Genomic DNA, 13,638 nt, shown 5'->3' on the forward strand with positions numbered 1-13,638 from the left:
ATCATCACTCGGACCTTCTATTTCCACTCCACCCTTTATTCCCACTCCACCCTTTATTCCCACCTTGACAAGTACCCGGTACTTCTAACTCCCGAGCTGCTGCCAGACTGCCTGGTGGGACTACACCTGCCCCTTGATGGCTTCCGGGTCTTCAGCCTTCAGCATCCTCTAATCCACAAAGTCACTTATCACCTGACCATCTTCTTTCTAGTTTCCCAAAGCTGACTGCACCTGGCATCTACTTTCCCATTCTCTTTTTGTGGATTTACAACTTTATTGTTTTACTGTAACCTCAGTGGGATTTCCAGAGGGTGTATACAATTGGACATGTTACACTACAAGTGTCTACTTAATATAAGTCTTAATTTCTTCAATTAAAACATGTGGACTATATCCTCTAACTCTGGTAGTTACTATTGCCAGTGGTTGTTACTTTAACTTTTATCATTATGAAGACTTCACGTACTTAATGTATTGGCCGCAGACCTAAGTATATATCAAACAGCCAATAAATATTTCACTTAAAAAGAATTACCTTTTAGTGCATATATACTCAATAAGCAGGTCTTCATATCACAAAAAGTACAATCTCAAGTAGATCTTCAATGATATCTCTCGCACAGCACTCTGTTCCTTCCTTTCAGAGTACTTGTTATGATTCACAATTACATATTCATAGTTACTTCAGTAATGTCTACTTCCTCAATGAATCAAGCCCTATGAGGGCAGAAACCATTTCTGTTTTGCTTACTCAGCATCCAACCCAACGCCTGGCATACAGTAAATATGTAACTGGTAACTAAATAAAAGAGTACATAATATTTAGACTATTTAATCTGTCCCAAAACTCAGTAAAAGGAATCAAGTTTCCCATCTTGAAAGCAGTCAAATGCTAGTACCAAAGTCTGACAAAGAAAACATAAAAAAAGAAATTAAAGATTTACCTCTCTTATGAATACAGATAACTAAAATCTTAAAACATATGCACTGGCAAAAAGAATCCATCGGGATGTGAAAATGATAACAGGTATCAATCCAGATTCGTTACAGGATTGTTAAAAATTGGTTCCATAAATAGGAAATCCAAACATTTAACTAACAACAAAGATAGGTGGAAGTAAGACAACCACAGAGAGGCTGCTGGGTGGTGGGGTGACGCACAAGAGAAACCAAATGGCAGACTGTCAAAACGAAGTTACCTTCTACCTGTTTATATTACGATGCCTTATAATGTGCAAATTTTTGTTGAAGAGGGTTTTTTAAATTTATGGATTATCTGTCACACTTAATCTAAAAAACAAGCTAAGATGCTCCCAAATAGAAGATTTATTTAATAACACAGAAAAATGTCCTACCATAAACTGTTTAGGGGAAAGAAAAGCAAATTACAAAAGAGAAGCATATGTACCCATACATCTTTAAGAACACACACCACAGTTTAAACAACGGTCGTCTTCTGCATAACACTTAACAACATCCACTATCTTTCTTGTTTATTTGGTTATCCTCTCAGCACTAGTTTATTCATTTCATGAGTACAGGGAATCTGTCCTTTTCCAAGCTGTATCCCCAGTGCCTAGATCAGTGCCTGGTACACAATAAGGTTTCAATAAACATTTATGTAATGAATCAATTCATTTTCCAGATCATTTTTCTACTCACCTTGACCCACCTTCCCCTGACTTACCACTGAGTTCCAGCTATACTGATCTTTCTGATTCAGGCTCTTTCCTCTTTTCAGACCTTTGCATATGCCGTTATTTCTGACTAAAACGTTCTTTCTCCTGTTCCGTCCATGGCTTAGTTCCTGTTCTTCCTTTAGTGAAATCTACAAGTTTTTCCCTCAGAGAAACCTTGTTTTCTTTAAAGCACTAGTGTTTTCTTTAAAGCACTCATTACAACATGCAATTATTTTATCAATTTCCTTTTTGGGGGCTCATCTCTCCCACCAGACTGTAAGATCTGTGCAGGCAGATACTCTGTCTTGTTCACCAGAGTCCCCCAGTGTCCAGCAGAGCTCACAGCACCACGGGAGGTACTCAATACCAAGTTATCTTTAGGTGGGTCAAGTATAGGTAATTTTTGTTTTTGTTTTTTTGTAACTTTTTGTATTATCTAAAAGTTGACATAAGCATAAATACAATCTGGGGGAAATAAAGCAATTTTCACTTTGTAAAAAAAAAAAAAAAAAGAGAGAGATCTCCTACAGCCCTAAGTGGAAGCAAGCTAGTTTTTTAAATATGAAGACAAAGTAAAGAAAACAAGTGGAAATAACAGTTGCCATAAGGCAAAACAATGGAGCCCCATAAACAAAGTGTTCTGTTAAGAAAAAGAAAATACTATGGAATGAGAAAGGTAGGATTTTCACAAAATGTTTAAAAGATATAAAAAAGTTTGCCAGACACAAAAGTTTAAATGTTTTCTCATGCCCAGATAATCATACACAGAAGGAATAAAAAAGCAAATGTGAATGAAGCATAAAACACCCGTATCACTGTTTTACATTTCAGAAGATGACCTAAAACATGGAGCGTCTGCACACACGGGAGAGTTGTAAGAAGCAATCCTGCTCTCTAGAAGTTTCCGCAAGGGCTTCCTCACCACCATACTTACAGAATCCAGGGAGGACCGGGGAGCAAGGACCTCGGGAAGCCTTTACGGACCTTCCAACCTGTTCCTGAAGCCCCTCCCCCTTCCAACCTGTTCCTGAAGCCCCACCCCCTTCCAACCTGTTCCTGAAGCCCCTCCCCCACCCCCCCAAAGCCTCATTCCCTAAAGTCCCCCTAAAGGTTAGACACCTAGTCTGTCCCTTCTTCCAGTCTCGCTGGCGCCCGGCGCTGGGGAAGGCAGCTGGCCGGCCAGCTGGGGCGCCCCGGCAGCAGTGGGGGGCCGGGCCCGCGCTAGGGGCCGGCCCCTCCCTCACCTCATGGTACCTGGGGCAGGGGGCTGTGCCCCTGCCCCGCCGGCCCGGTCGGCCCCCTCCCGCCAGCAGAGGCCAGTGCGGCAGCCAGGGCGGCGCGGGGCTGCTCCTTTTAAAAGTCAACGAGGACTGCCGACCGCGAGCCGGCGCACGGCGTAGGCGCAGGGCCCAGACCCCCAGGTGCAGACCCCGGCAAGGGGGTCGTGGGAGCTGCAATCGGGTTCCAGGGCTGGCGGATCAAGCGGAGCGCCCTTGGACCTTCCTCCTTCTCTGAGGTCTCCCAATACCCCTAGGTGTCCATTGGTATTTTACAGTGACTGCTCTAAGCTTCCGTTTCTTCAAGGGTCTTGCCCACGGGCTCTCAGTCGTGATGAGGGATGGCAAACCTCAGATCTAAGCTGAAATCCAGGCCTTTTCTCTACAGCGATCCCCAATTATTCCGAATCAGTGCCCCTATAAAGCTTTCCCAGTCGTCTATATAAATCCACCAGTTACAGTTTCATGGGGCTTTCTTGTAGAATTTACAAAAATAGGTCTATAGAACATGACTTTGAGTACTCCACATACTCCGGGAGATGCTGATATCAAGCACCTGTGGTCAGGATGCTGATATCAAGCACCTGTGGTCAGGATGGGGGTCCTCTCTCTCTCTCTCTCTCTCTCTCTCTCTCTCTCTCTCTCTCACACACACACACACACACACACACACACACACACACACAGCCCCGCAGCCCTAACAAAATCTACCAAAAATAAAACTGAGGGAGAGGGCATGAAGTATTTGGCCTGACCTAAGGACATCTTTGCTTTTGACTCATGTTTTAACAAAGTGAGAGAAGACATCCACATGCATTTCCCAAACCATATCCGCATTTGCTAGAGGAAAATCTAATCAGGAGATCCTAGAGAATCATTACCACTATTGTGTTGTACATATAGAAAACATTCAGGAAAATCTGAACTCACAAAGCAAATTGCTTAAATCATAATGAATCACGTCGATTAATTATGTAGTATTTAAAATAACAAACTCGCTTTGGGTATTTAGTATATCCAGTGGAAGAGAAATTTTTTTTTAAAAAAACATTTTTGGAAGATTATATCCATTGTGTGAAATGAGATCCACCCACGCATTATGACATTTGCATTTAACTTTCATTTACTTTTGGATTTAACATTCAATTTTTAAAGACGGGTTTAACATCCTCAGAATCCACTCTGACAGTAAAAAGTGTTTTTGTATATCAAGCAGATGCCTATAATCTTGTATCTACCAAATTTTGTTTTCTCTCTTGCCATGCTGTATAGATTCTTTGGACACTATACTTTCCACGTTCAAGATTATGCACCTTTTACTGGAACCATTTCGAAGTTTATATGGTGTCATTTTTAGCCATCTGTAGAAAGTAACTGACCTTTGTTCTGGCTCCTTATCAAACCGGATTAACTAATTTGTGCCTTAAACTATCAGCCTGCAATGAAATGGCTGCATGACACTTACTCCTGTATTTAGTACAAGGACATTGTTAGGTAGTTTTGTACCTCTTACACGAAAATCCTAAGAATAAATTTTTCTCAGGGACAATTACATTTTCAAACCTGCTTTGGATTCGTTTGTCACATATGATGAAAGAGAGAGTGACCTAATTTGTGCCATAACAAAAATGATTTTTTTTTTTTTGCTCACACCCCTAGAAATATCCCATTCCAAATGCGCTGGGCAAAGAAGAGGCCTCTTCGCTGACAGTGGCTCCCAGAGAAAGGATAACCACAGGTAAAGCAGGTACTTCAACTGGTCAAACTGGATCTCAGGAGTTGGGGCCTTGAATTTTCTAATGAGGGAGGGAGCAGGTGTACTCAAAAAGTTCTAAACAGGGTCCATTTCACCATGCCAAGGAAAGTAGTGAGTCTTTACACAGAATATAGCAAGGGATTTAATTACCCAATTAAGTATTATTAAAATCTTATTAAGGGAAAACAAAGTATGCCCCAGACATTTCTTATGATAAAAGCAGTAATTTTAAAAAGAGAAGCCAAATTTAAAACAAAAACAAAAGGCCAACTGAGTTAATCAATAAAAACTGTTACTTTTAGCATAAATAACCTTGTAGCAAAATATAATCAAGAAAGAAAAATTAAATATCAGAAAAAGGAGGCTACAACCACAAATACAGGGAAGATATTTCTAAAATTATAAGTTATCATACACAACTTATACCAATTAATTTGAAAACTATAAAAATATACTTTACCAACATTGGTCTAAAAAGAAGAAACATCTAAAAAAACCATTTACGATGAAAGCACAGAAACGGTAGTCATAGTCCTACCCCTTCTCCCAAAAGACTAGTTCCAGAGTTTCATTGTCAAGTTTCACTTCTCACTTATCAGATTATCATAAATCCATGCGTTTGGCAATGCATTCTGTTGGGGAAGGCTGTAAGAGACAAAGTGAAGAGAAAAGCAAAAGAACAGGAGAAAATATTTACTATATATACAGACTATAAAAGACTGCTTTATACATTAAGATGGACAGATCAACAGAAGATATAATTGGAAATTCACAGTTCAGGAATTATGAATAGCTAACAAACACATTTCAAAACATCTCTAATTTATGGATTTAAGAAACCAAACAATTCCAAGCAAGATAAAAATACATTACTCTGAAATAGCAAGAGCTAAAGACAAAAAGAAAAATACCAAAGCAGCCAGAGAAAAAGGAATTGGGAGACCGACAGCTGACTTCTCAATAGCAATGGAAAAAAACAAAGGAATGAGGAAGGAGATCTTCAGTGTACTAAACAACTGCCAACAGAAACCACTCTATTTAGCAAAAACATCTGCCATAAATGACAGTGAAACAAAGACAATTTCAGGCAAACAAAAGCAGGGACAGTTCATCATCAAATGACCCTTCAGTAAGAGCCATCCCAAGGGATAGTCTTTGAACAGAAGGAAAAGGGCCCTAGAGGATGTTCTAAAAGATAAAAGCAGTTGGGGCACCTGGGTGGCTCAGTCGTTCAAGCGTCAGACTTCGGCTCAGGTCCTGATCTCACAGTTCCTGAATTCAACCCCCACGTCAGGCTCTGTGCTGACAGCTCAGAGCCTGGAGCCTGCTTCCAATTCTGTATCTCCTTCTCCCCTGCTCACACTCTCTCTCAAAAATAAATAAAGATTAAAAAAAATTTTTTTTAAATAAAAGATAAAAGCAGCAATAGAGAAAAGTAGTACAAATGTGGGGAAATGTAAATAAGCACCAACTGTAAAACACAACATTAATTCTAAACAGGCCCCCTTCTGTCTGGTAAGAATATTATTTAAAAAATTAAAATATATGATAACATATAAGTCATACAGGGGCTGAGTGAAGTTAAATTTTTGAGGTTCTTGTATTGTCTAAAAGGAAGGTAAAAGTATTGTTGTTCTGCTTTGTTTTAGGTTAAAAAAATTTTTTTAATGTTTATTTTTGACAAAGAGAAAGAGAAAGAGAGAGAGAGAGGGAGAGAGAATGAGTGGGGGAGGGGTAGAGAGAGAGGGAGACACAGAATCCAAAGCAGGCTCCAGGCTCTGAGCTGTCAGCACCGAGCCTGACGACGCAGGGCCCGAACTCACGGACCGCGAGATCATGTCCTGAGCCGAAGCAGGATGCTCAACCGCCTGAGCCACCCAGGTGCCCCTGTTTTAGGTTTTTAAATGTCAAGGATGCATATTTCTGGGAGAATTATAAACAGAAAAAAAAAGTTTATTTTCTAAACTAGGACATGGGGAAAATGGAATGATAAAGATATTAAATGAATATTTAATAAATAACAAAAGGGAGAGAAAAGAAACATAGAACAGCCAGGACAAACAGCACAAAATAAGAGCAATTACAGTGAATGTAAATAGGTTATATGTCCCATGCCTTAAAACTGCATTTTTAAAAAAATTTTCTCCTATTTATTTATTTTGTAAGAGACAAAAGGAGGGGCAGAGACAGAGAAAGAGAGAGGGAGGGAGGGAGAGAATCCCCAGCAGGGTCTACGCTGTCAGCACAGAGCCTGACATGGGGCTCGATCTCACAAACTGTGAGATTGTGACCTGAGCGGACATCAAGAGATGGGCCTAACTGACTGAGCCACCCTGGCGCCCCTAAAACTGCATTTAAAAATTCCAACAGATGCTCTTTACAAGAGACATCAAAAACATACAAGTGCCTGAGTCTATAACTTTTTCCAAAGAGTTTAACAAATGAATAAAAAACACAAAAAGAAATGTATGATAGAGAAAATCATGAAGCGTAACAGACTATGAGCAAGATGAATTAACAGCATGGAGGAAAGGGAAAAATATCCAACATCAAAACTGATAAAAGGAGACATAATTACATACACTTCACTCATTAAAAATAGCAAGAGGGTACTTTTAACAACTCTGTGCCTATAAATATTAAAAATTCAGACAAAATAGAGACCTACAAAAATCTAATCAATATCGACAATTTTTTTAATGTTCAGTAATCCTGTAACCACTAAAAAAAAATTAAATCACTAGTCAAAAATTTGCCACCAATAAAATTTCAGACGCAAGTGGATTCAATGGTAAATTCTACCACAACTGGTTATCTACTGAGAATAAAATTAAATTATATCTATATTCCACACTACCCACAATTAAGAATCCCAAGTATACGGACACAAAATGAAAATCTTTAAAATTACATCACAGAAAGAAAAGGTATTTGCAACCTATTTAACTATAAAACATTAGTACCCAGAATGTGTAAAGAAATCCTACAGTCCAACAACCCAACAAAAAACAGAAATGGGTAGGTGATATGAACAGTACAAAGGAAAAAAAAAAGGCTTTTAAACTTATGAAAAGATGCTCAGTCATAATGATCTGTAAATGGATTTATCAAACTGTCAAAACATGCAAGTTTAGCAATGCATCCTGGGGGTGGGGGGGGAAGGTAAGGGGGAGGGTGCTTTAGGAAAACAGTTACTTCAGTATACCGAAGGTATGTGCAAAATCCCAGGAAATGCAGTTTGGCAATACTTCTCAAAATTTCAAAAGCATTTAACCTTCAACCCAGTAATCACAATTCTGGAAATTAATATAACAGAAAAACCTGCTCACATACAAAAGGACAATTCTACAGAATTACTCCATGCACCATTGTTTTTAACTGCAAAAGACCAGAAACAAATGATCTATGACTGACTATTGTTCTTATTCTGTAGAATGAGCATGGCTTCTATATACTGATTTACATATAAGACTTCTAGGATATACTGCTAAGTGGGGGAAAAAATGTAGCATAGCACAAATCAGATTAAGAAAGTGGAATATAGGGTGCCTGGGTGGCTCAGTTGGTTAAGTGTCTGACTTCGGCTCAGGTCATGATCTTACGATTCATGGGTTCAAGCCCCGCATCAGGGGTCTGTGCTGACAGCTCAGAGCCTAGAGCTGCTTTGGATTCTGTGTCTCTGACCCTCCCTTCCTCCCGCTCTTTCAAAAACAAAAACAAAAACGAAACAAAAACTACAAAACACAAACAAAAATAATGCAACTGTTTAAGATAACCAAAGGATGGGGTTCAAAGCAGCACACTAAATATCAGTGAATACTTCATCTGTTTCCTGCCTGTAGAACGCAGACATTTACGATGTGTTCTGGGTGACTGTTTCTGTACTATCTTAAAAGACCTCTCACGGGAAGAACATAATTTAAATGGAGATGAGCGGGGCACCTAGGTAGCTCAGTCAGTTAAGCATCCGACTTCACTTCGGCTCAGGTCATGATCTGGCTGCACTGTTCGTGAGTTTGAGCCCAGTGTCCAGCTCTGTGCTGACAGCTGGGAGCCTGTAGGCTGCTTCGGATTCTGTGTCTCCCTTTCTCTCTGCCCCTCTCCCACTTGTGCTCTCTTTCAAAAATAAATAAATGTCTAAAAAAAATGCATTAAAGAAAGAGGAATATAAAAACAAACACTGGAAAAGAAAACAAACACTGGGGAATGAGTTGGATAGTACAGGAAAGATTTTTTCTGTGTATGTCTTTATATATTTTTAATTGTTTAATTATTCTAATTTTTAAACAATAGAAAGAGTTCATCAACTTGTACATACAATACACGTAAGAAAAATTCATTCATATGAATAAGAGAAAACAAATACCCAATAGAAAAAGTGACAAAAAACATTACGCACAAAAAAACATTTAACTTCTTTTATATAATCACAGAAATGCAGTTTAAAGCCACAATAACATTTCATTTCCGCTAGACCAGCAAAAATTAAAAACCTGGGCAATGCCAAACGTGGAGAGATTTCATTCAAAATTAGTGGAGAATAAATCAAAACTACAATTTGGAGAAAGTTAAACATTACCTAATGAAATTGAACCCGCGCATGTCCTCCTAGTGGGTCTAGCAATTCCATTACTAGTATGCCCAAGGAAGAGTATTCTATACGCTCACTTGGAGATGAACAAGAATATATACGGCAGCACTAATTATAACAGCCCCATGTTGGAAATAACCAATATGTTCATAAAGAATGAAACGGATAAGCATATAATCAATTTCTAACACATTCGTACAGTAGATTACTATACACTATACTTCAATGAAAATGACTGTATTACAGCGCTGGTTCCCAAAGTGGCGATGACGCTTAAGTGGGTTCTTTGATACATACTGCAATGTGTCATAATTTGAGAGATCTACATAACTCAGTAGACTAGTTATCTACTCATGACCAATGTGTAGATGAAATATCCCTTCCAAATTCAAGATAGACCAATGGGTTTTCATGTCACAGAGTTTGAGAAGTTCACTGACACGACTTCAAATTTTACACTACAGCTAACCTTTAAAGAAACTGTTGGGCTTTGAGGAGTATCAGAGAAAAATATAACTATCTTAAAAGGTTATTAAAACATTTCTCCCTTTCCTAAATACACAGCTGAGTGAGTCTGGATTTTCCTCATATACTTTTGTTCTGTTTTTTTTTTTTTCATTTTTTAAAATATTTATTTACTTTTGAGACAGAAAGAGAGCAAGTAAGCGAGCAAGCTAGCAGGGGAGAGGCAGAGAGAGAGGGAGACACAGAATCCGAAGCAGGCTCCAGGCTCTGAGTTGTCAGCACAAAGCCTGACGCAAGGCTCAAACCCTTGAACTGTGATATCATGGCCTGAGGCAAAGTTGGATGTTCAACTGTCTGAGACACCCAGGTGCCAGTTCCTCATATACTTTCAACCAGAACAATATATTGCAACAGACTGAATGCAGAAGCAGACATGATACTGAGACATTAAAGGTATTTGCAAAAATGTAAAAACAATGCCACTCTTGTCACTAATTTTTGAATAGTTTTTTTCATTAAAATGTTATTTATATTAAGATGTAAGAGGCTTATTATCATTATTTAGAGGTGCCAATACATATACCAATAGATACTGTATCTACTATACTTAAGATCAATCAGTTTTAATAACTAACATGATATAATCCATATAAACAAAAACGCTTTAGAGTCCTCGACAGTTTTTAGGATCATAAAGGAGTTATGAGACCAAAGAGTTTCTAAATTACTGAACTACAGGCACATGCTTCAATACTGATGAATTTCAGAAACATAATGTTTAAGTGATTCACAGAATTCAAAAACAGGTGAAAGTAAACAGTGTGTTGATTAAGAATATATACCTAAGTGATAAAACTGCACAGAAAGGCAAGGGAATAATTAACACAAAATTCAGGATGACCATGGTGATGGGGCAGCAACACACGCTTCTGGGGAGAGGCACACACAAAAGCTTGCAAGGTGCTTGTGATGTCCTGTTAAGCTGGGCACACAGATATACTTCTTTTTTTTTTTAACAGTACATATAAATGGTATACTTCACGACAAAAATTTTAATAGAAGAAACAAAGGGACATACCTACTCTCCTAGAAGGAAAAACTCAAAAGAATGTCTCTTCTCAAATTAATCTATAAATTCAATGCAATCACAAACAATATGCCAATATCCCAAGATTTTCTATAGAACTTGGAAAGATGGTTCTAAATTTCACCTGGAAGAAAAATGCAAAAAAAGCCCAAAGCTTTTTTCAAAAGAAAGTACCAAAATGTATTACAAAGCTACAATAATTAAAACAGTGCGGTAGTAGCTAAATGGGTCAAAGAGTTTTGAACCCAATTAAGGGGGGGGGGGGGGGGAAGGCAAGGATTATGACCCAGCCAAAATGTCCTTCCACCCAAGGAAGATAAAAATTAAAATAAGATGTTATTTTCAAGTTAGAAAATTAGTAAAACACGAAAGAAATACTGTCAACATCCACTGCTGGCTAGCTAGCAGGGAAATAAAGCATACCCTTAGATAGTAGATATTTAAGGATACACTATTTGAGGACAATTTAACAGCATTAATATCCAGCATTCTCACAGGGAATTAACTCTTCAGAAATACTATCACTGGCACACGATGCATTGCTTGTCACAAGAAAAAAAATAACTAGAACATCGTAAAACTTGAAAATAAATGTCCACCAGTAATAAAAGACCCGTTTGGTAATGGTAAAGACGCCATTACCTATTTAACTACACTAAGTAGACAATATACTACGTGTATTTAACAAACACTACGTCTCGAGTGTTTTCAGGCACTTCGGGAATTTTATTTATTTTTTATTTTATTTTATTTTTGGGACAGAGAGAGACAGAGCATGAACGGGGGAGGGGCAGAGAGAGAGAGGGAGGCACAGAATCGAAAGCAGGCTCCAGGCTCTGAGCCATCAGCCCAGAGCCTGACGCGGGGCTCGAACTCACAGACCGCGAGATCGTGACCTGAGCTGAAGTCGGACGCTTACCGACTGAGCCACCCAGGCGCCCCGGGAATTTTAATTCATTTGAGCAACTATGTCTGGAGTTCAGCAGATGCTTGCAATACAGCTCTTTTTAAAGAGACCCGGTTACATTGGGGCAAATGTCCCGAAGACCCCGCATTTCAAACCCTGTTCTCTGTCTTCCCTACAGTCATCACGTACACTTGGTCCCTTTTTACTTTCCTCTAGTCTGGGTTAGTCATTTACGGATGGGCCGAACACGCTGCCCGGCCCTGTCCAGCTCGAGAAGGCAGGTCTTCCAACCGAAGAGGATCGTCACGGCTGCTTTGTTAGGAAACTCCGGAGTCGGCTTGCTCCCAATCTCACACCCCTTTCCCCCTTCCGACACTTAAAGCCCCAGCGGGCCCTTGGATCGCTAACGTTACCCCGGTAACACCGTATACTCCCTCGACACTCAAGTTCATGGTGTGTTTTTTTGCTCGCGAACCCGACCGGCCTAACTTTACCTTACAGGGAAAGTAAAAGGAGGGTAAGGCGGGCGTGTTTCAGTTTTTGACTTCAAACAGACCAGTACGGATTACGTGAAACCCGAGGATGTGCAAAGCGTCCTCCTCAAGCCCTGAGGTCAACGTGCCGCCTTCCCCGACGCAACGCTGCTGGGTGGCTGAACGCGCCGGGTGGGCGTGCACAGACACAACTACCACCCGGCTTAGGCGCCCCTGGAGTCTTCTGCCCAACGACCCGACCTGTGCACGGACCCCCCCTCCCTCCAGCCCTGCGCGAAGGAAGAAAAGGTCCCGCACCGCCGTGGGTTCACACAGAAGGAAGCAAACCCGAGAGGCAGACCTCACACACAAGCCTTTAAAAAAAAAAAAAAAAAAAAAAAAAGACCGAATAGCCAGTCCGAGCCCGGGGAGCCCGGGGAGCCCGGGGAGCCCAGCTCGCCCGAGTGCGGATCGTTCCACCGCCCGCCGGGGACGCGCAGCTCGGGGGACGCGCCTCAACAGCGGTGGACGCAGTGCCTCCCAGGGGGAAACAGCACTCCGGAAGCCCCCCTCCCCCCCCCCGGACGTGTCAAATGCTGACGTCGCGGCCACGAGCTGGGGTCCCTCGGTCAGCAGCACCGGGAACGGCCGCGGGCGACCAAGGGTGGACTCCTCGAAGGAGCAGCGCCGCCAAAGCCAGCCGGAAATCCACCCCGCCCCCCGCCCCGAGCAAGCCCGCAAGGAAGCGTCTGGCACCCGGCGGGCGAGAAAAGCAGGCGACGGCAAACGTCAATTAGAACCGGCTTTGAGTGACAGTAGCGAAGCCCCGACGAGCCTCCGCGAAAGCGCCCGCCGGGAGGACGGCGGCTCCTCCGGCCAGCCTGCCAGGCGCACCGAGGGGCGCCCAGCCCGGGGGAGGCTCACCTGTCTTCGGAGCTGCCGCCGCCGCCGCCGCCCCCCGGAATTTCAGGTTCTGGTTCAGTTTCTTCCCCATGCTCGCAGCCGCCCGCTTCTCCACGCAGGCGCTTCCTCCCTCGCGGTCCCCGCGGCCGAACGTGACAGGGACTTCCGGGCTGATTCACCAGCCGCCGAGCCCGTCCTTCTCCCCGGCCGCCGACTCGCCGGCTCCGGGACGTCCTGAGGGAGCCGTCGGCGCGGTCGGCACAGGCTCTCCAGAGGCGCGCCGCGCGTCCTTCCCCTCCGCACCGACGCCGGCAGCGCCCGGCGGCCCCGGCGCCCAGCCCGCAGGCACCGCCACGCTCGTCAGCCAAATGTCGCTCTCGCCACACAAACTCATAGGAAAGAACGGACCCCGAGACGCGCCCCGGCCTGAGAGAACATGTCGATTACCTCAGACACAGAGGCACGAAACCGGAAGTAAAACCCCTGGCCTCAGGAACCGG

General features: G+C 42.1%; 1 protein-coding gene across 5 annotated transcripts in view; it reads right to left on the bottom strand.

The window, feature by feature from the left end:
- The window catches only part of TASOR2 (transcription activation suppressor family member 2), a 79,311-nt gene extending 65,962 nt beyond the window's left edge, over positions 1-13,349 (bottom strand). For 2 of the 5 annotated variants that reach the window (XM_053895421.1, XM_053895422.1), the window contains exon 1: positions 2,924-2,943. In XM_053895421.1, coding sequence (XP_053751396.1) covers positions 2,924-2,928 — 5 coding nt within the window. In that variant the 5' untranslated portion in view covers positions 2,929-2,943. Of the gene's footprint in view, positions 1-2,923; positions 3,038-13,159 lie in introns of those variants that run through there. The other 3 variants (XM_053895420.1, XM_053895427.1, XM_053895423.1) reach the window with 3 other exon arrangements.
- Positions 13,350-13,638: the final 289 nt, after the last annotated feature.

The sequence above is a fragment of the Panthera pardus genome, unplaced genomic scaffold (assembly GCF_024362965.1).
Source record: "Panthera pardus isolate Hobbes unplaced genomic scaffold, ASM2436296v1 HiC_scaffold_6, whole genome shotgun sequence".
NCBI classification, from domain to species: Eukaryota; Metazoa; Chordata; class Mammalia; order Carnivora; family Felidae; genus Panthera; species Panthera pardus.